Here is a 23,942-nt window from a genome sequence, read left to right as displayed (position 1 = left end):
ACATAGGTGATCTTATTTTCTGCTTGCAACTCTGCAAATGTGGCACAGGCAAAAATACGAGCCCCTCCACTAATGATCACCTCTTAAAAAATGAACAAGGTGTTTTAATATTTTAGGTTGCAGCTAGCCTCAAAAATAAATCAGCTGACACTACCTGTTTAATTGCCTGTAAGTTCTGGAAAATGCAATAAGTACTGAAGATGTTGCAAAGATCCATCACTGCTGATTGAAATCTACCAACCCCCAATAACATCAAGAAAGGAATATACACTGAGTGGCCACTTTATTAGGTACAACAACAGACCTGCTCGTTAATGCGAATATCTAATCAGCCAATCATGTGGTAGCGACTCAATATATAAAAGCATGCAGACGTGGTCAAGAGATTGAGTTGTTGTTCAGATCAAACCTCAGAATGAAGAAGAAATGTGATCCAAGTGACTGACTGTGGAATGACCACTGGTTGAAGATGGAGTGGTTTGAGTATCTCAGAAACTGCTTATCTCCTGGGATTTTCAGGCACAACAGTCTCTAGAGCAGGACTCCCAGCCTAGGATCCCTGCTTAATGGTGTTGGTCCATGGCATAAGAAAGGTTGGGAACCCGTGCTCTAGAGTTTACGGAAAATGGTGTGAGAAACAAAAACAATCCAGCGAGCAGCAGTTCTGTGGACGAAAATGCCTTGTTAATGAGAGAGGTCAATGGTCAGACTGGTTCAAGCTGACAGGAAGGTGACAGTAACACAAATAACCACGCGTTACAACAGTGGTGTGCAGAACAGCATCTCTGAATGCACACTTCGAACCTTGAGGTGGATGGACTACAGCAGCAGAAGACCATGAACGTACACTCAATGGCCAATTTAGTAGGTACAGGAGGTATCTAAAAAAGAGGCCATTGAGTGTATTCTGAACCTGGGGCTATGCAAGATCACCCTGGAATAAACTATGGTTACCAGTCTGTGGAACTGAACATTCAGCCTGAAATGGTTAATGGTGTCTTTTATTGAATTATTAGAGAATTGAGATTTTGCCTGGAATGCTATCCAGATGAACAGAACCAATATTGTGGATCTGAGATTTTTCTGCCTGCATTGTGCTGAGTTGCTAAGCAATGCAATGAGAAAAACCAGTCAATATTCTGCTAATGAGAGAATATTTCATCAAAATTACATTACTGTTCTGAAATCGTTATATCAGATTTGACCAGCCAAAACAAAATCTGAAGCTTCAGTGGCTGTAAAAGAAAATGGAAGTTTGAATGTTGGCCCTGAACTTCCAATCATTTCATTCTTTATCCCAACCCCATACTGAGACCTCACCTTGAGTTTTGTGAACAGTTTTGGGCTCCTCATCTAAGAAAACTTGTGCTGGCATTGGAGAGGGTTCAGAGGAGGTTCACAAGAATGATTCCGAGAATGAAAGGGTTATCATATGTGGAATGTTTGATGGCGCTGGCCCTGTACTCACTGGAATTTAGAAGGATGGGTGGGGGGGGGTGGAATCTCATAGAAACCTTTCAAATGTTGAAAGGCCTAGACAGAGTAGATGTGGAAAGGATGTTTCCTATGGTGGGGGAGGCTGGGACAAGAGGGCGCAGCCTCAGGATAGAGGGACAGAGGGACATCCATTTAAAACAGACTTGCGGAGAAATTTCCCTAGCCAGAGGGAGATAAATTTGTGGAACTTGTTACCACAGGCAGCTGTGGAGACTAGGTCGTTTGGTGAATTTAAGGCAAAGATTGATAGGTTCCTGATTGGACACAGCTTCAAAGGTTACAGGGAGAAGACCAGGAGTGGGGCTGAGGAGGAGATTCGATGGGCCAAATGGCCTAATTCTGCTCCTACACCTTAAATAATGTCTCACTGTAAGGACTCTTTATCTTAATATTTCATACATTATTATTAAGATAGAGTCCTTACAGTGAGACCATCGGTTGTGGGAATACCAGAAATAGAATGTGTATAGTAATCCCCTGTTGTCCAACAGCCTGATGGGTGAGGGGTAGTAACTGTTCCTGAACCTGACTGTGCAAGTCCTGAGGCTCTCGTACCATCTATCTGATGGCAGCAGCGAGAAAAGAGCATAGTCTGCGTGGTGAGGGTCTTTGGTGATGGAAGCCACTTTTCTACGGCAACGTTTCATGTAGATGTGCTCTATTGTTGGGAGGGCTTTACCTACGAGGTACTGGGATGAATCCACTACCTTTTGTTGGATGCACTGCTCAAAAGGCACTGGTGTTCCCATACCAGGTCATAATTCAGCCAGTCAGCACACTTTCCACCATTCATCTATAGAAGTTTGTCGAGGTTTCAATGACATGCCGAATCACTGCAGCCTCCCGAGGAAGTAGAGGTGCTTCATTTTTTTCTTATTTTATTTTATTGATATTTATTAATATTTTATTTTATTGATATCATTATAGGAAGGATGTGGAAGCTTTAGAGAGGGTACAGAGGAGATTCACCAGGATGCTGTCTGGATTAGAGTGCATGTCCTATGAAGGTAGGTTGAGTGAGCTAGGGCTTCACTCTTTGAAGCAAGGGAGGATGAGAGCAGACTTGATAGAGGTCTGTCCAAGAAGACCAGAGGCATAGATAGAGGGTATAGCCAGACACTTTTTCCTGGGGCAGAAATGGCTGGTATGAGTGGGCATAATTTTATGGTGACCGGAAGAAAGTATGGGGGTGATGAGAGAGGTTGGTGTTTTTTTTTAAACACAGACAGTGGAATGCTGCCGAGGCAGCGGTAGAGGTAGATACACTGGGAACATTTAAGAAACTCTTCAATGGGTGCATTTATGAAAGAAAAATGGAGGGCTATTTGGGAGGGAAGGGTTAAATTAATCTTGGAGTAGATTAAAAGGTCGGCACAACATTGTGGACGAAAGGGACCATTCTGTGCTGTGCTGCTGCTATTTGCCTTTGCACAGTTTGATGTTCATTGATCCTGTTTACAGTTACTGTTCTATAGATCTGCTAAGTATGCCTGCAGGAAAAAGAAGCTCAGGGTGTGATGTGATGACATGTACATACTATGATAATAAATTTTACTTTGAACTCTGAAGTGTGGTCTAACCAGTTTTATAGAGCTGCCACACTACCTTGTACTTCTTGAACTCAATTCCCTGACTAATGAAGGTCAACATGCCATATGCCTTCTTAACTAGACTATAACCTTACATGACAGCTTTGAGGGATCTATGGGTTAGGACTCCAAGATTCCTCTGTTCCTCCACACTACTAAGAATCCTGTCATTAACCCTGTACTCTGCCTTCAAGTTTGACCTTCCAAGGTGGATCACTTCATGCTTTTCTGGATTAAACTCCATCTGCCACTCCTCAGCCCAGCTCTGCAGCTCGACAATCCCTCACCTTCCAACTAGACACATTGCACCTCTCCGGATTCAATAATTAACTGCAGGCTGTCAGCAAATTCAGTATTTTACCTCATATTTCCAACATCCAGTTTTTATTAACACCTCTCATCTGGTAATTTCAGAGTTAACTCAGCTCCACCTGCTTATATCTTCTCTGTTATATCTTCTGGCATAGATAGCACAGACACTTGAATGGATTCCATTCAAGGTGAGTGGGGGAAGGTTTAGAGGTGACATCCAATGTAGGTTTTAGTCACATCACTCCAGCTTCACTCAGTTACTCAAACCCTAAAGATTTAATTTGGATAAGGACAAGATGTTGCATTTTGGTAAGAGGGTAGAACTTTCACGGTGAACGGTTGGATCCTAGGGAGTGTTGTAGATCAGAGAGACCTAGGTGTACAAGCAACACACTCAAAATACTGAATGAACTTAGCAGGTCAGGCAGCATCTATGGAAATGAATAAACATTTGACACTTTGGGCCAAGGCCCTTCTTCAGAAATACAAGTTTGCTTTGAACAAGGTGAACAAGTACATGGTTCTCTGAAAGTGGTGTCACAGATAGACAGGGTAATAGATAGATAGATAGATAGATAGGCATACTTTATTGATCCCGAGGGAAATTGGGTTTCGTTACAGTTGCACCAATCAAGAATAGAGTATAAATAGAATATAGTGAAGGCTTTTGGCACACTGGGCTTCTTAAGTTGGGGTACTGAATACAGAAGTTGAGATGTTATGCTGCAGTTGTACCAGGTGTTGGTGAGGACGCATTCTGAACATTGTATTCAGTATTGGTCACCTTGCTATTAATCTGGAAAGCATGTTGAAGAGATTGTGAAGATGATTTTGAGATGTCAGAGGTTTTCTTAAAAAAAAAGTTTCAAAGGTTCATTTTATTATCAAAGTATGTATGCAGAATACAACTCTGAGCTTTGTCTTCTCCAGATAGCCGAGTTTTACACACGGAGAGTAGTGAGGGCCAGGCAGGACTGCCAGTAGATATTGGTAGAGGCTGATACAATACGGACATTTCAAGAGGCTCCTAGATAGGCAAATAGATGCAAGGAAATCAGAGGGTTACGGGCTGTGAATGACTGAAGAATTAGATTGTTTGTGAAGTAGGTTTTTATAGGTCAGCAACTATATAAACTGTCGGTTGGCACTTATAGGGCCTGTACCATACTGTGCCATAATGTTCTAGTTCTTTTATTCTATTCACAGCTTCTGTTATGTGATAAACTTCAGTCACCTTTCTTCAGGAAGCAGCACAACGTGTATCGTTCAGTCCTTCCTGCACCTCTTCATTCACAGAGCCTCCCCCTTCATCTCTCTGCCACTCCCTTCCATCCTCCACATCTCCAAACTTTCCCAGACCTGATCATCGACCCGAAACAACTCTGCTTCTCTCTCTGCGGACGCTGACGGAACTGCTGAGTATTTCCAGCATTTTCTTATAAAACTAAACTCCATATCTGTCCCAAAGTATTTGATTTTAGCTGTGTACTACCCTCACTACAAAGAGCACCCTCACGTCATCCTCACTGCAAGGCAAGCGGGGGGGGGGTGGAATTAATAATTAATTTTGATGAGCAGAACTCAACATAACACTTACACACCGTTATGAATGGCAGCACTAATTGGTATTTAAGAGTACTTGACACTTAATATATTGAAACCAATCTAGAGAGACAAGGCAAAAGTAGAAGTTTGGAGAATTTTTTTGAAGCTCAGTGAGATGTCATGAGGAAAGCAGTGCACAGCAGTGAGCAGATTACAGAGTCAATAATGACTCTCAATAGGGAATATGGAAAGAGACCAGGAGGAAAACTTCTCAGAAAATGATTGGGTTGGTGGGGGTGGTGAGGAAGGAAGATGCAATGCTAGCATTCATTTAAAGTATACAGTATAAAAGCAAGGATAAAGACGAGAAATACTGTAGATGTTGGAAATACAAAGCAACAGGCGCAAAAGGCTGGAGGAATTCAGCAGGTCATGCAGTATCTATGGAAATAAAGGAACAGTCAACTTTTCAACCCAAGGCCCTTCTTCAGGACTGGAGAGGAAGGGGGAGGACACTAGAATGAAAAGGTGAGGGGAGAGGAAGGAGGATTGCTAGAAGGTGATCAGTGAAGCCAGATGGGTCGGAAAGGTAAAGGGTTGGAGAGAAGGGAGAGAAGATTGGACCATTGGAGAAAGAGAAACACAGAAACATAGAAAATGTACAGCACAGTACAGGCCCTTTGGCCCACAAAGCTGTGCCGAACATGTCCCTACCTTAGAACTACCTAGGCTTTACCCATAGCCCTCTATTTTTCTAAGCTCCATGTAGCCATCCAGGAGTCTCTTAAAAGACCCTATTGTTTCCGCCTCCACTACCGCTGCCGGCAGCCCATTCCACGCACTCACCACTCTCTGTGTAAAAACTTACCCCTGACATCTCCTCTGTACCTACTTCCAAGCACCTTAAAACTATGCCCTCTCATGCTAGCCATTTCAGCCCTGGGGAAAAGCCTCTGACTATCTACACGATCAATGCCCCTCATTATCTTGTACACCTCTATCAGGTCACCTCTCATCCTCCATCGCTCCAAGGAGAAAGATAAGGCATGCTCCCCAATCCAGGCAACATCCTTGTAAATCTCCTCTGCATCCTTTCTATGGTTTCCACGTCCTTCCTATAGTGAGGCGACCAGAATTGAGCAGAATACTCCAAGTGGGGTCTGACCAGGGTCCTATATAGCTACAACATTACCTCTTGGCCAGGGTCCTGTACAGCTGCAACATTACCTCTCAGAGGAGGAAGGGACCCAGGGGGAGGTAGCGGGCAGGTTAGAAGATATAAGAGGCTAGAGTGGGGAAGAGAGGAAGAGGGAAGGGGAAGGGAGACATTTTTTTTAAAACCAGAAGGAGAAATAAATATTTATGCCAACAGGTTGGAATCTACCCAGACAGAATGTAAGGTGTTGCTCCTCCGCCTTGAAGGTGGTCTCATCATGATACAAGAGGACACCATAGACTGACAGATCGGAACGGGCTTGGGAATCGGAATAAAAATGTTCGGCCACTGGGAATTTCCGCTTTTGGTGAATGGAGTTGCACTAGGTAACAGACCTCCAATTTATGACGGGTCTTACTAATGCAGAGGAGGCCACATTAGGAGCTCCGGACACAATAGATGACCCCAGCAGATTCACAGGTGAGGTGTTGCCTCACCTGGAAATTTGGGGTCCGGAATAGAGGTGAGGGAGGAGATGAATGGACAAGTATATGAGGCTTTATAATGCATTGGTCAGATCGCATTTGGAGTATTGTGAGCAGATCTAAAAAGGATGTGCTGGTATTGAAGAGGGTTCAGAAGAGGTTTACAAGAATTATCCCAGGAATGAAAGAGTTAACATATGAAGAATATTTGATGGCTATGGACCTGTACTCACTACAGTTTAGAAGAATGGGGGTGGGGAGGGGAATATCTCATTGAAACTTATTGTATATTGAAAAGGCTGGATAGACAGGATGTGGAAAGGATGTTTCTGTAGTGGGGGAGTCTGGGGCCAGAGGGCACAGCCTTAGAATAGAAGTATGTCCATTTAGAACAGAGGTGATGAGGAATTTCTTTAGCTAGAAAGTGGTGATTTTATGCGGTTGTAGAGGCCAAGTCCTTGGGTATATTTAAAGCACAGGTTGATAGGTCTTGATTAGTAAGGACATCAAAGGTTATGGGGAGAAAGCAGGAGAATGGGGTTGAGAGGGAAAATAAACCAAGAATAGCACTGGAAGTTCGGATTAAACAGATTGTAAAACCTAGACATAGTCGAGCCTGAGCAAGCAACATAAACATCCTTCAGAATACTAATAGTTAAGCTACAACACCATAGTTATATTCCAAAGAAACCCTGTGCCGTACAAAGTTGAGTGACAGCAGAACCAGCTGTAGTTGCCTTCAAAGTACAGACAAACAGGTTTTCCCAAATGCGATCACACTGTAATAAAAGTGGCCAGCATAATACAGTGTTCTCCAGTCCATCAATTGCATCACCACCATCTGGCATTATGGAAACACGTTAGAGCAGAAATATCCACACAAGTTTTTTTTAAACGGGAAGACACAATCCTCTGTCATCAGATTTCTGAATGGACAATGGACCCATGAACAAGAACTCACAGCTTATTTTTGTTTATTAGATATCTCCTGTACCTAATAAAGTGGTCATTGAGTATATGTTCATGGTCTTCTGCTGCTGTGGCTCGTCCACTTCCAGGTTTGATGTGTTGTGCGATCAGACATACTCTTCTGCACATCTCTGTTGTAACACGTGGTTTGAATTACTTGAACCAGTCTGGCCATTCTCGTCTGACCCCTTTCATTAACAAGGTGTTTTTACCCACAGAACGCCACTCACTTAGATGTTTTTCTTTCTTTATCGCACCATTCTCTGTAAGCTCTGGAGACTGTTGTGTGCGAAAACTGCCGGAGTTCAGAGATACTCAAACCACCCTCTCTGGCACCAACAATCACTTCACACTCAAAGTCACTTAAAACACTTCTTTTCTCCTTTCTGATGTTTGGTCTGAACAACAACTGAACCACTTACTATCTCTTCTTTCAGTTAGTCCTGACGAAGGGTCTCGGCCTGAAACGTCGACTGTACCTCTTCCTAGAGATGCTGCCTGGCCTGCTGCGTTCACCAGCAACTTTGATGTGTGTTGACTGAACCACTTGACTGTGTGTTCTTATGTTTTTATCCATGATATATATATATATATATATATATAGAGAGAGAGAGAGAGAGAGAGAGTGTGTGTGTGTGTGAGAGAGAGATTTCTTATTATAATTTATAGCTTATTGTATGTATTTCACAGTCCTGCTGCTGCAAAACAACAAGTTTATCAACATATATCACTGATAATAACCCCAATTCTGATTCTGAAAATAGCTAACCCAATACTAAACCATTGAGAAGCTCTTGACTCTTTGACAGGCAGCTGTGCTACACACAGAGTTGATGATAAGTATTGGTTATCAACCACTTTTAATTCAGTGATGTCACATAAACCCATCATTTAGGAAGTGCATCTAAAATGTAGATTTCCATTAGACATAATGATAGAGTACATTTAGTAGCCAATTCATTTTACATTCTCCTCCTGGGATAGGACCAAGTGTCCCCAAGGTCCATCAAGTCATCTTGGTGAAGACAGATTGTTATTGCCACGAGCGAGGTTGTTATCGGAAACACTGAACAAACTAAAGAAGTGCATGGATGTAGGTTTTACATTTATCCCACTGTATTTCTTTCACTATGATCAATTGAAATAATCACCCAAACCATACACCAGCTCTAATTCAAATTAATTCTTCTATCCATTCCAAAATCTTGCGATATAAATCTAAGGTATATCTTTCAGAGAATGGAAACTTCAATTCAGCTATAATTAAGGACAGTTAACAATTCTGTTTTACAGGCAACCATCTGATAAATATTTGGGTTTTTGAATGAAAAGTGGCTGGACCAGACCAATTAGGTTAATATTTTTCAAATCATTTATTTCTTTAATTTCTTGGAAGGATTTGCATTTTAAGAAAGAATACATTCAGAGGAGCTACAACGTGATTTCTGAGCTCTGTCCATCACCTTATTCATATCTTCAAGGAACTGATGGAATTTCTCTGACAGCATGCATTGTCTTGATGGGCTGAATGGTCTCATGTGGCTTAAGGAAACATGAATAACATTTCCTTTGGTGATGAAGATTTAAATTGGGAAGATCCTTGATGATTTGGAGAGTCATGGATTTTCTTGACCACAAAAGCTTTGATGGCCAACCTAGCCATGGGATGCAAACAGAGATGACCTGCTTGTCCTAAGTTAACTAAAGTCAAAGTGCATTTATTAACAAAGTATGTATACAGAATACAACTGATTCAACCTCCTGCAACCACAAAACAAAGAAGCTACCTATCCAAAAATTTTTTTAGAACTACTTAATGGAGAAACTCAATTCAACCAAATCAACACCTTAACTCGAGTTGTTAATCAATCCATTTGGTGCTTTCAAGACCAATTCAGCAAAATATTTTGTGGCTGTTAAAATAATTATTCAATCTTCTCAGCTTCGGCGTCAAATTTGCCACTCACAGCGAGATGGCAATCTCAGTGAGAAAGGAAGTAACTTCCATTGATGTAGCACCCGAAAAACGCACCAAAATGCTTTTCTGGAACATTGCAAGTGCAGCCCCCTCACCGGGCTCATATTGAAACTTAGCTGGCCCTGCTTCAGCAGCGAGAAGGCCACCTTTCATAAACAATAGGCGTCTAAGGTCGGTGTGATTTGGCGTTCAACCAAACAAGAACGCCGTGATGTTCCGATGAAAGAAACCTCGATTTGAGCAAACACTGCATAAATACTGCCCATGCACAATTGTCAGTTGGCAAGAAATAACAAATCGTATACTGCATAAAACTATAAAGAAAGTATGTTTACAAATGTCAGCTTTATCGAACAGTCACTAGGAAAAAGGGAAAACAATAAAAAGGGCCCAATCGTTGGAGCTCATCTTGAAGTTGTTGTTTTACTCACGCACTGGACCCATGGTCTGTGTGAAAGCACACACCACATTCCGAACTTCGCTGGACATCAATCTCAGACAAGCAGGCTCTTTCTCTCAGCAGTATTGGCCCTTCCCCCTTGGAGCCATTCATCTGCACAAGGCACCTGTGCAACAGGATGCTTCCCCCAGCACCCTCAGCCATCTTTCCTCCTGCCCTCTCCACATCCCCGGACCAAAGAAACCACAAAGTCCACCAGTGTTGGTCACAAATCTCTAGAAGTGACTAAACACATTGATGAAGGTAGAGCAGTAGATGTAGTATATATGGATTTCAGCAAGGCATTTGATAAGGTACCCCATGCAAGGCTTATTGAGAAAGTAAGGAGGCATGCAATCCAAGTAAGTACATGTTCGGCACAGCATTGTGGGCTGAAGGGCCTGTATTATGCTGTAGGTTTTCTATGTTTCTAAGTGCTAGTCCAGCTTTCTCTAGAACCTTCTCCCAATTCCACCGTCCTGATTGGCTGACACAATATTCCTAAGTTGAACATCATCGCCCCTTATCTTTAGCCGAAAACCCAAACATGCTATCAGCAGGACACACTGCTTCTACAAGCTATTGAATGAAATACCTTACAGCATTAGCAGTAAAAATCTTAACCAGGGAATTACAAAGGTAAAAGGTATTAAAGAATGTAAAGGTTCACAGACAGGACAAGAACTCAATATACACTCTGTGGCTACTAACCCCATACCGAATGTAGAGGCCACTGGGTGCATGTTGGTGGTCTTCTGCTGCTGTAGCCCATCCACTTCAAGGTTCAATCTGTTGTGCATTCAGAGATGTTCTTCTGCACCCCACTGTTATAACGCATGGCTACATGAGTTGCTGTCACCTTCCCGTCAGCTTGAACCAGCCTGGTCATTCCCCTCTGACCTCCCTCATTATCAAGATGTTTCGCTCACAGAACTGCCACTTACTGGATGTTTTTTTTGCTTTTTCACACCATTTTCTGTAAACTCTAGAGACTGTAGTGGGTGAAAATCCCAGGAGATCAGCAGTTTCTGAGATACTCAAACCACCCCATCTGACACCAACAATCGTTCCATAATCAAAGTCACTTGTAGATCACATTTCATCCCGATTCTCATATTTGGCCTGAATGACAATTGAATCTCTTGACCATGTCTGCATGCTTTTATGCACTGAGTTGGTGCCAAATGATTGGCTGATGAGATACTTATATTAATGAGCAGCTCTATCGTTGTACTAATAAAGTGGCCAATGAATGTGTATCTATTTCCTAATGGTGAACATATATATGCTAATTATCATTAAATCCATATCCATGAAATTTCTCTTGTTATTTACATCATTCCAGCTTAGCTCTGTTACTGAATCACTGAAGATTTAATTCAGATAAGTGCAAGATTTTAAATTTTGGGAAGACATATGAAGGTAGGACTTTCCCAGTAAATGGTATTGCAGAATGTTGTAGAACAGAGGAACCATGGAGTACAAGAGCATGGTTCTCTGACAACGCCGTCACCGATGGGCAGGATAGAGAAGACAACTTCTGGCATGCTGGCTTTCTTCAGTCAGGACACCGTGTGTATATACGTTAATTTTTAGATTATGAGGACACGCAGTCCCCTTTTATTGCCATTTAGTAATGCAAACATTAAGAAATGATACAATGTTTTTTCAGAATGATATCACAGAAATACATGACAAACCGACTTAAAAACTACATAATTATAACATATAGTTACAACAGTGCAAACAATACCATAATTTGATAAGAACAGACCATGGCACAGTAATAGTCTCAAAGTCTCTCGAAAGTCCCATCATCTCACGCAGCCGGTAAACCTCCAGCGCCGCCAACTTGCCGATACAGCATCCTGGAAGCATCCAACTACAGTCCGACTCCGAGTCCGTCCGAAAACTCCGAGCCTCTGACCACCTCTCCGACACCGAGCACCGAGCACCGAGCACCATCTCTGCCGAGCGCTTCGACCCCGGCCCCGGCAACAGGCAATAGGCAAAGCTGAGGATTTGGGGCCTTCCCCTCTGGAGATTCTCGATCGCGCAGTAGCAGCGGCAGCGAAGCGGGTATTTCAGAAGTTACTCCAGGTGGTCCTCCGTGCCTCTCACGGCTGTCTCCATCAAATCCAGATTGTGCACGGCCCTCCTAGTTACATATAATCGATATCTTTCGGATCGGCCGCACGCGCTGCGTCGCGCCGCCATCTTCTCCTCCCTCTGCATTTGGAATATTGAGTTCAATTTTGGACACACCACTATACAAAGACACCATTAAGCTGGAAAGAGTACAGAGGAGACTTATGAGGATGTGGCCACGACTTGGTGGATGGAGTTATGGAAAGAGGTTGAACAGGCTGGGACATGTTTTCATTAGATGGAATGATGGGGGATTTTATAGAGGTGTATAAAATCACAAGTGGTGTAGACAGAATGAATGTACACAGCTTTTTCACCCAGGATTGTAGCATCGAGAACTAATGCAGAGGTTTAAGATGAGAGGGGAGAGAATGAATAGCAATCTGAGGGGCAACGTCTTCACCCAGAGGGTGGTCAGTATATGGAGTGAGCTGCCACAGGAAGTGGTTGAGGCCGATACCTCAACAATGTTTAAAAAGGTACTTGGGCAGCTACATGGATAAAATTCAAGTTCAAAGTAAATTTATTAACCAAGTATGCATATGTAACCATATATGCCGCTGATGCCTGTAAGGAGTTTGTATGTTCTCCCCCTGACCGTGTGTGTTTCCTCCGGGTGCTCTGGTTTCTTCCCACAGTCCAAAGATGTACCGGTTGGTAGGTTAATTGATCATTATAAATTGTTCTGTGATTTGGCTAGGATTAAATTGGGGGATTGCTGGACGATGTGGTTCGAAGGACCAGAAGGGCCTATTCCACGCTGTATCTCAATGAATAATTAAAAATAGGCTGAATGGCCTAATTCTGCTCCTGTGTTGTTGTGTATTTAATACTTCAGTAATACATGAGTAATGCTGCAGATATATTGTTTGATTAAATATCCTTTGTTATTTAGACAAGTCATTGCAGGTTACATGTAAAAGTAAGTGAATGGCATACGTCATTATGCCACCACATCATACGTGAGTGCCTCACTAAAGTAAGAACAAGGTAGACAAAACATGTCCCCGGGCTCCTTTGTTTTTCTTTTGATTAGTTTTTGGAATCTATAAGACATATGTTTTATAATCTTATGGGATTCATTATCTTGCAGGCATTCACAGCAGAACAAAAAAATAATACAACAAAATGAAAATCTACACACAAACAATAACAGGCAAACTGCACAAATACAGTAAATGAATAAATAAGTAACAAGAATAAATAAATACTACTGAAAACATGAATTGCAGAGTTCAGAGATACATGGGTCAAACATTGGCAAATGGGACCTGCTTAGATGAGAATTTTCATTAGACTGGACTAATTGGACCGCTGGAGCCTGTTTCTGTGCTGTATAGCCTAACCATCGTGAGGGCCAAGCCCTCCCTATAGACTTTAGCATGTAATCTAAACCAGCGTTCTGAACACCCAATGCTGAAGGAGGGCAGTTGTTATTCGGATGGATGCAACAGATTCTATTTCACTCTTTGAAGAGCAGAGAGTGACCACTTTGTACCCTCTCCAATGTTACTCCCTCATTCAAATAACAGCAGTAGCAGCTCCTGCCACGTGCTTACAGTTTGTGGAAACATGCTCTGTGTTTTCCTTTCCAGGTTTATCGACCAGTTCATAATTGACTGCAGTGCAATGTACTCCACGACTTGAACTACTTTTGGGGTGACCAGAAGCAATAATAATTCTCTATCTCCTGAGTTATGACACAATATGGTCTCCTCACAGAAAGTCACACGTCCACATCTATCAGCACGCTGCTTGTATTCAGATTCATTTATTTATCACATGTACATTGAAACACGTCATTTACGTTCTGTTACGAGAATACACATAAAATTAAGATGTTTGCTGGCCTGGGCTAGCATCAGTGGCATCAGCAGTTGGTCTGCCACCTGCCCTCAGGGGAAGGAGAGATAAGGAACAATGGAGCAGCGTCTGGAGATGTGTAATGAAGGGATGTGGGAGGAAGAGCTGTCTGGAGCGGCTCCCCCCCTTTGAACCCTGAACTGTTTGAAGTGATGGACAGGCGATACCCCAGCAGGGGGATAAAAAGGGACAGGTTCGCTAAGACAGACACACGCCACCCGAGGTAACGAGACCCTGGAAGCGGTGCGCCTCTCACGAGTGGTGAGAAGTACCGGACAACGCACAGGGTGGAAAGGTACGATCAGCGGGAACCCGGTGTGTGTCCGCCCTTGCCTGGGTGCCGGGTTCACTGCAGAGGATCGACCGCATCTGGAGGAGGGGTCACAGTCGGTGACCTCAGGTGACATCACCAAGGACCCGCCCAAAAGCTGTTTGTGAGCCATCTCGCTGGTCTGTGAGCCATCTTGCTGGTCTGTGAGTGAAGCCGTTCTGAATGATGAGTTGTTCCTATTCTATCTCTCTCTTCCCCCACGTTGTCCACCGCCATGGCAACGATTACTGCGAACTGAACTACTAAACTGGACTGAACTTTGAGTCATTTTGAAATTGGTCATTTACCCCTAGACAACGATAGAGCTTGATTGATGCTGTTATCTTAATTCTGTGCACATGTGTGTTTATCATCACTGAACTGTTGCATTTATTATCATTTCGATTACTGTGTTGCTTGTTTCTTTAATAAAACTTTCTTAGTTCTAGTACTCCAGACTCCAACTGAGTGATCCATTTCTGCTGGTTTGGCAACCCAGTTACGGGGTACGTAACATAAGTGGGGTTCTCGTCCGCGATTTTGAACGCTAAATTTGGGACGGAGTAAATTGATTGGGTTAAAATTCCCGAAAGAAAGAAAAGACAAACAGCAGAAATGGAGGTTGAGGAATTTATAAAGGCGCCGACCTTGGAGGCATTAGAGGATGCCAGGAAATCGGAATTGTTAGCTGTGGCCAAACGGTTGAATCTTTCTAAGGTGAAGTCGACAATGAGGAGAGAGGAGATACACAGAGCTATTGTAGAGCACTATGTATCTAAAGGTGTGTTTCCCCAAGGTGAGCTGGGGGAGGTGTCTGTTGAAAAACCTGCTGGAGACGCAGTACAGGTACAGCTTGAAAAACTGAGACTCGAGCACGAGTTCCGGGTACGGCAGTTAGAACACGAAGAGAGAGAGAGGGACAGGCAGTTGGAGAGAGAAGAGAGAGAGAAAGAGGTAGAAAGGCAAGAGAGAGAAAGACAGTTGGAGAGAGAGGAGAAACAGAGGGAAAGGGAATTTGAGCTGGAGAAGTTAAAGATAAGGGCCGAGCAGGGGCTCGTGCCGAACCAAGGTGGAGGGTTCCGGGCGACCCAGGAGGTTAGGCTGGTTCCCCCTTTTGACGATACCGATGTGGATCGGTACTTTCTCCACTTCGAAAAAGTAGCTATAAGTCAGGACTGGCCGAGGGATAAGTGGGTTGTTTTACTTCAGAGTGTACTGAAAGGGAAAGCCCAACAAGCTTACTCCGCTTTATCCGCGGAAGATGCCCAGAAGTATGAGGTGGTGAAGGAGGCCATCCTCAGGATTTATGAGTTGGTCCCGGAGGCATACCGGCAGAGGTTCTGGAATGCGAGGAAGCGGTGGGACCGCACGTATTTGGAGTTTGCTCGTGAGATGCAAACATATTGTGAGCGTTGGTGCGCCTCGAAAGGGGTAGAGGGGGATTATGACAGACTGCTGCAGCTGATTCTGATTGAGCAGTTTAAAGGTTGTGTCCCTGAGGGTATGAGACCCTACCTCGATGAGAAAGAGGCAGCCATGTTAGCCGCAACTGCTAAGTTAGCGGATGAGTATGCGTTGACGCATAAAATGAAGGTTGCCCCGAGTAAAGGCTACCAGAAGGGTAGTCAGGACGGAGGGGAGAGTCTGCCGGAAAAGTCAGAAAGTAAGCCGGGGACTAGTGAAAAGGATAAGGTAGACCGGGAGCAGTCTGGTAGGAAGTCTCCTGGGGTCGTCTGTTATAATTGTGGGAAAGTCGGACACTTTGCGTCCAGGTGCTTTGCCCCAAGGAAGGAGACGGGGAAAGGAAAAGCGGAAATTTTGAATGGCTGTATTGAGCTGTTAAGCGAACCGCTAGGGAAGGACAGGTCTGAAAAAGTCCAGGAAGGGCGCGAGAGGTTTATCTCGGCCGGACTGGTGTCAGTGAAGGAGAGGTTAAAACCAGTTCCAGTGCGGATCTGGAGAGACACGGGAGCGTGTCAGTCACTAATACTGAAGAGTGTATTAGAGTTTAGCTCAGAGACCCAGACTGGGGAGGTAGAGGTCAAAGGTGTTGGGGAAGGGACAGAGTCAGTCCCTTTGCACCAGATACATTTACAGAGCAACCTGGTCTCTGGACTAGTCACGATTGGGGTGAGGTCCGAATTACCGATGAAAGACGTGGAAGTCTTGCTCGGTAATGACATCGCCGGAGGAATCGTGTTCCCAGTCGTGAGATTGACGGGTCAGCCTGCCAGCATGGAGGCCCCGCCCGCGATGGTGAATTTGGCTGAAACATTTCTGCCAACCTTGTATGAGACAGGGTGTAGTGAGATAAGAGGTAGTGAGGGAGCTGGGACGGACGTAGCAGTAGCCAGGAAAGAATTTGTGCAGACGCAGGAGCGAGACGAGGGGCTGATGGTTTTTGCCGAGACCGCTCTCTCTGACACAGCCTTGACAAGCTATTGTGCGGAGGAGGAAGTGCTAAGGAAGAAAGGGAAATTAAGTACAGTACCCGCAGATGAGGAATGGGGGGTGGTGCAAAAGAGTTATGGGGATGAGGTTTTTAACATGGCCCACGAGGTACCCCCCGGTGGACATTTTGCGGTGCTGGAGGAAACAGTTGGTGGAATCATGAAAGAGATTTACCGGCTGCCCAGGGGGAAGAATGTTATTGATCATGACCGACGCGAACTGAGACGGTCACCGGCTTTTGATATGCTAACAAACCTAGTCGGTGTTAGCGTGGAAATCAATGATGCTAGGGGCCCCTTGATAAGAGGAAAAAACCATTTTGAAAAGATTAGGATGGGATCGGTCAGATGGGAGAAGGCTATTGTTTTGGCCAGGTCTACTGATAAGGTCTCTCCCTTAATCCCCGAAGGAGTAATTAAACGACTCGCACCCATGTGTTTGATTGTCCCGAGGAAATGCAAAGAACTGGGACGTTGGGTTATGTCTGTTACAATAGGGCAGCCAAGTAAACAACACCCATATTTTTCGAGTAATTCAGTGACTAAAGGGCTGATGAACACAGAGGTGTGTATTGGCAATTTAACACGGCTGTCTGAAGCCAGTTTGATAGTGAACCTTGAAAAAAATGAATTCGGCTACACTAGAGTCACTTACCTGGGAATTGTGGTGACACAGGGGCAGCTGGCAGTGATGCAAGCTACAGTGCAGGCTATCGCTGACCTCCCAACCCCGACAGACAAGAGGGCCCTCAGAAGGCTTTTGGAGATGGTGGGGTACTGCAGGAAGTTTTGCAATAACTCTGCGGTCAATACCCGTCCCCCTCCTACTAAGCCCTTGCGAGAGAAAATTGAGTCGGAATGGGACGACCCTTGTTATTGTGGTCCGGGACAAAAACCAAATGAGAGGTTACAGTGGTCGCAATTCATCAGTGTTTTTGGCCACTATGAAGTTTGCTGAGTTGGAGCCTGGTCTAAGGGATTATTAATAACACGTGTAAAAGGAACAGAAAATGTGATGACTGTCTGTCAAGGTGTTGACAGCTTCAAATTCTCTGTATTAGCTAAATAACTGTTAACGATGTATATGGTGTATGTATCAGATAATGTAGTCATGTTTGTAATTTTTACCTCCCGGTAAAAATCCTTAAAGGGGGGAAGTGTTACGAGAATACACATAAAATTAAGATGTTTGCTGGCCTGGGCTAGCATCAGTGGCATCAGCAGTTGGTCTGCCACCTGCCCTCAGGGGAAGGAGAGATAAGGAACAATGGAGCAGCGTCTGGAGATGTGTAATGAAGGGATGTGGGAGGAAGAGCTGTCTGGAGCGGCTCCCCCCTTTGAACCCTGAACTGTTTGAAGTGATGGACAGGCGATACCCCAGCAGGGGGATAAAAAGGGACAGGTTCGCTAAGACAGACACACGCCACCCGAGGTAACGAGACCCTGGAAGCGGTGCGCCTCTCACGAGTGGTGAGAAGTACCGGACAACGCACAGGGTGGAAAGGTACGATCAGCGGGAACCCGGTGTGTGTCCGCCCTTGCCTGGGTGCCGGGTTCACTGCAGAGGATCGACCGCATCTGGAGGAGGGGTCATAGTCGGTGACCTCAGGTGACATCACCAAGGACCCGCCCAAAAGCTGTTTGTGAGCCATCTCGCTGGTCTGTGAGTGAAGCCGTTCTGAATGATGAGTTGTTCCTATTCTATCTCTCTCTTCCCCCACGTTGTCCACCGCCATGGCAACGATTACTGCGAACTGAACTACTAAACTGGACTGAACTTTGAGTCATTTTGAAATTGGTCATTTACCCCTAGACAACGATAGAGCTTGATTGATGCTGTTATCTTAATTCTGTGCACATGTGCGTTTATCATCGCTGAACTGTTGCATTTATTATCCTTTCGATTACTGTGTTGCTTGTTTCTTTAATAAAACTTTCTTAGTTCTAGTAATCCAGACTCCAACTGAGTGATCCATTTCTGCTGGTTTGGCAACCCAGTTACGGGGTACGTAACAGTTCATAGAACAGAATAGAATCGAACTTTATTCTCATTGCTCAAGATAACGAGATCGTGGTGCTACTCCAGAATGTACAAAGTAGATACTTAAACTTTTTAATTCCCATATTTACATGCAACATGTGGCTTTAATAGTCAATAACCAACACAACCTAAAGATTTTATTTTACTGAGAGATACAGTGTGGAATAGGCCTTTCCAGCCAGTCAAGCCACACCACCCAGCAACCCCTAATAACCCCCAATTTAACACTAACCTAATCATGGGACAGTGTGGGCACGTGGCCAAGTGGTTAAGGCATTGGACTAGCTACCTGAAGGTTGTGAGTTCAAGCCCTAGCCGAGGGAACGTGTTGTGTCCTTGAGCAAGGCACTTAGTCTCACATTGCTCTGCGACGACACTGGTGCCAAGCTGTATGGGTCCTAATGCCCTTCCCTTGGACAACATTGGTGTCATGGAGAGGGGAGACTTGCAGCATGGGCAACTGCTGGTCTTCCATACAACCTTGCCCAGGCCTGCGCCCTGGAGAGTGAAGACTTTCCAGACGCAGATCCATGGTCTCGCAAGACTAACGGATGCCTTAAAATCATGGGACAAAGATCAATTAACCTACTAACCGGTACATCTTTGGACTGTGGGAGGAAACTGGAGCACAGAGAGGATACGCAGGCTTGTTATAGAGGGCACCAGGATTAAACTCTGTACACCAGCACCCTGAGTTTCAATAGCGTTGCGCTGACCGCTACATTACTGTGGCTGCCAAGGCGTGCTGGAGGCAGCCTGCAAGTGTCGTCATGCATTCCAGCACCAACATAGCTTGTCCATAATACTCACTGACCAACAACAGCAAAACTAATGCTGAATTATGGACAGCTCGGTGTAGCAGACTTGCTTTCACCTGGAAGCAAACTTCTTCTGCAAAGATTCATTTGGATTCCTACTGCCAGTCTACAGGTCCTTCTACTGACAGTGCAAGGAGACTGCACCACAACTGTTGGTTCAGGTTATAAGCTCAGTACAGTGCTCCACCCCAACACGACCCAATTTGAACAATTCTGTAAAAGAAGAATCTACTATACAATATCACTACATAAGAACGGGCACCATGGTACTGTAGAGGTTAGCACAACATTATCACAGCTCGGGACATCGAAGTTTGGAGTTCAATCCCGGCATCCCCTATAAGGAGTCTGTATGTCCTCGCCATGGAATTCATGGATTTTCTGCAGGTGTTCTGGTTTCCTCCCACAGTCCAAAGATGTACCAGTTAACAGATCATAGTGTTGGCGCGTGGCCAAGTGATTAAGGCATCGGTCTAGTGATCTGAAGGTCGCTAGTTCGAGCCTCAGCTGAGGCAGCGTGTTGTGTCCTTGAGCAAGGCACTTAAACACACATTGCTCTGTGACAACACTGGTGCCAAGCTGTATGGGTCCTAATGCCCTTCCCTTGGTTAACATCGGTGGCGTGGAGAGGGGAGACTTGCAGCATGGGCAACTGCCGGTCTTCCAAACAACCTTGTCCAGGCCTGCGCCCTGGAAACCTTACAAGGTGCAAATCCATGGTCTCATGAGACTAACGGATGCCTATTTAATAGATCATTGTAAACTGCCCCGTGATTAGGACAGGGTTAAATTGGGGTTTGTTGGGCAGTATGGCTTGAAGGGCCTACTTTACTCTACTTTTACTTTACTTTATTGTCGCCAAACAATTGATACTAGAGCGTACAATCATCACAGCGATATTTAGCGCTTCACGCTATCTCAAAATAATAAATAATTTTTCATTTAATTCTGGGCTGGCAAGGGTGAGTTGGGCTGAAGGGCCTGTTTCCATGCTTTTTTACCCTATGACTCTAACTTTGCCTCAATTACAAAGAATATAAACAAGGCCATTGCCTCCGAGAAGTCCAGATAGCTTGCAATCAGAATATTATTTTCTACAAGTGGAAAGACTTTGCCTGAAATCCTGTGAGTAGTAATAATGCGATCACACAAATCAAGTATGATGTTCTCCCAAGGCGTCATTCCCTTACTGGAGAAGGCCTGTACATGACTTTGTTTAACATGGAGAGGGTGATGCACAGGCAGCCACCACATGGTCCATGAGAGATCGTGGTCAGGGTCCAGCGGCACGGAAGGCAAGACGACTGGGGTTCCTTCACTGCTGTAGCCTTCCTCCACCCTCACTGTCGTGGTGATGTGCCATCATCTTCTGCCAGTTCCACTGTTGGTTAGATCGCTGTTTGTCTGGAACCTCCCCCCTCGATCTTCCCGCCATGGGTGACCCTACGAGGAGCTAGGCTCCAGATGGCATCACTCTTGGGATCTCAAGCCTCTCTACCACAACAAAATGGCAATCCTCAGAGAAGCCCACAAGTAGACCGGTAGGTGATACACGTTCAATATCACACACCAATACTAATTAGGTATGTGCATCATAATCTCATCCGCAGAACTTCCTAAAGACACAATCATTAAGAAAATATACAACTGAAGTCCTACAACTTCAATAAGTAAATGGAATCTCACTGAGACATTCAAAGCATGTCTTACCTTGAATATCTCCGATCAGTTTCACAGCATCTCCTGCAGATAATCAGGATGCCGGACAGAAGGACTAAGGTCCCACCGATGAAGACAGAGACCAGAACAAGCAGCAGGACATAACCATCCTGGACACTCGGATCTTTGGGAATAGCCTGCTGGAAAACAAAGTAAATTAATAAAAATGTAAACCTCTAGCATTTGCAAAGAATGACTCATGATTTTTAACGGTAAGAACTGACCTCAGGATGGAAAAGGTATACAACCCAAATACAGATTTGAACATTGCGGAATTAGATCTAGGGCCAGTGAGAAATAATGCTGTCCATTTTAGTTTTACCAGAGATGGAGAATGAAATCAAACCATCTATCCCTTGACAAAATTGAAACAGTTTACTCAAAGTTCAAGGAACTCCATTAGCCCCATTATATGATGAACCGAGACGGAGGCTGTGTCCTGCTCCAGCTGCTCCAGAATCCAGGTCTATGAACTCAATTCCGTTCAGAATGCTGTTGCTTGCTTTCATTGTTTGCACGATATTGTGTTTTCTTTTCCTCTTTCTCTACGCATTGTATGTTGGTGTTCTTTTTAAATTCAGTTCTTTCAGGTTTGTTGCTTTGTGGCTGCCTGTAAGCAGTAGAATCTCAAGGTTGTATAATTTATGCACACTTTGATAATACCTGTCCTTTGAATCCTTTGAACTCAACAGGTCAGGCAGCTTCTATTGAGAGGAATGAACATTCAGTGTTTCGGGCTTAGACCCTACATGAGGTTCTGCCGGTTTTCGGCCTAAAATGTCATCAATTCATTCCTCTCCATAGATGTTGCCTAACTTGCTGAGTTCCTCCAGCATTTTGTGCATGTTGCTCTGGATTTCCACTATCTGTAGAACCTCTAGCATTTACTTAATGTTCAATGTTGCTTTTTGATCAAAATGAAGTTTCATTTATTTAATCCCTAGAATTTAGCCATATATCAAATGGTAAACACATCAAAAAGTTCAGATGAATTGAATTAAAAAAGAGGCATGTAGATTACTAGTGACATAATGATCAGAGACCAAGTTATGTAAGAACAAGATCCCAATTTAACCAGTTTTTGTTTATTGTTGTATTGAAAATGTAATTAATTTAATCTTAAACAACTCAACCTTTCCGCTGCTCTGTAAAGTGTATCCTGGAGAACTGGTGGGAGAAAATATCCCATTACAGGACCATTGCATCTTTCTTCACATACCAAGGGAATTACTATATAATCATATCATGATAGTTAATTACCACACTAGTTCATTACGGTTTCCTGTGATATTATAATGGACACATACTAAAATATTTTATGAAATTGTGTTAGAATATTAATTTCACTACCATGGTAGGTAGAAATATTTCAGGCAAATATTCTCATTTATTTTTCAGTTGACACCTGGGTTGGCACACACAAGAAGGGCCGAAGAGCCTGTTTCCGTGCTGTTTTACTCAGTGACTATTTTTAACAAAGGCAACTTAAAGGAAGCTTGCCTCAAGAACCAAGGTACCAGTAAAGACAACTGACAAAAGCAATGTTTGTGTACAAGATCATCTGTGCAGACTACAACAAGAACTACGTCGGCCAGGCAGGACGTAAACTCTCAGCTCTTTTACGGGAACTCAAACTGGCAGTACAGAGGTATGATCCACCGTTACTGATCTGAGTATGCAAAGGCCAAAGAGGACTCCACTTTAACTGGGATACCACGGAGGTTCTGGCGCAGGCAAACACAACGCAGGCACAAGAACTTTCAGAAGCGCAATTCCCTTCTGATAACTCCATAAACAAACATATCAAATAGACACTATCTATGAACCCCAAAGAGCCAAGGAAATGCAAGCCAATAAAAGTCAAAGGTCAACTGAAGAGTGAGCCAATCAGGATCAAGGCAAGTGAACAGGGGCCTACATAAACATGAGCTCTCCCAGAGAGAGACATTGAGCACGGAGGATGTCACCTCGACTGGTGACAAAACGTCTGCAAGCTAATTGCCAAGCTCGGCAAACACCGCAACATCAAACGCCTCAACCTGAGCTATCAATATTCACCACCATCCCAAATCCCACTTTAGCACAGAAATAATGGCACTTTAATTAATTTCAATAATTGACACCAATTAAATGTGTCTTCAATTATTCTTAAATTTTGGTTTAGTCACCTTTTAATAATTCAATTGAACTGTTTATAAATGCCTCTAATTGTCAGAGACATTTAGAATCAGTTGAGAGGGTCTTTGAGAGCATAAACTCTCTGAAGGTTGGTGCAGAGGGGGAGCCTTAAGTTCCACTACCTGTGGCTCAGACATCACTTGCCAACAATTTTATTTCACAGGGTCTATCCGTAGCAGGGACCTGAGCTCAGTTAGGCAAGCAAAGTGAAAATAGCTGCAGGGATTTCAAAGGGAAGCCAATGAGCTAGGCCTAGAATAACCCAGCCTGTTAAAAACAACAGAATCCCAAACTAAATTTACCTGTTTTCCTTATGGTTGAGATTTACTCAAATCAGATAATTATTTTACAAAGAGAACAGGGCATAGTTACAAAATGCAAGAGATCAGAGCAGAATCAGATTCATTATCACTGAAAATTGTTGTTTTGTGACAGCAGTACATTG

At 43.9% G+C, this 23,942-nt stretch overlaps 1 protein-coding gene across 8 annotated transcripts in view; it reads right to left on the bottom strand.

Moving 5' to 3' along the window:
- Positions 1 to 23,942, bottom strand: part of cbarpb (CACN subunit beta associated regulatory protein b) — a 303,778-nt gene that overhangs the window by 181,943 nt on the left and 97,893 nt on the right. For 5 of the 8 annotated variants that reach the window (XM_063032293.1, XM_063032290.1, XM_063032294.1 and 2 more), the window contains one exon: positions 21,311 to 21,459. In XM_063032293.1, coding sequence (XP_062888363.1) covers positions 21,311 to 21,459 — 149 coding nt within the window. The remainder of the gene's footprint in view (positions 1 to 21,310; positions 21,460 to 23,942) is intronic. The other 3 variants (XM_063032297.1, XM_063032298.1, XM_063032296.1) reach the window with 1 other exon arrangement.

This window comes from Mobula hypostoma, chromosome 24, assembly GCF_963921235.1.
Source record: "Mobula hypostoma chromosome 24, sMobHyp1.1, whole genome shotgun sequence".
NCBI classification, from domain to species: Eukaryota; Metazoa; Chordata; class Chondrichthyes; order Myliobatiformes; family Myliobatidae; genus Mobula; species Mobula hypostoma.
The sequence above is the reverse complement of the archived record's forward strand: the minus strand, read 5'-3'. Positions and strand labels throughout refer to the sequence as shown.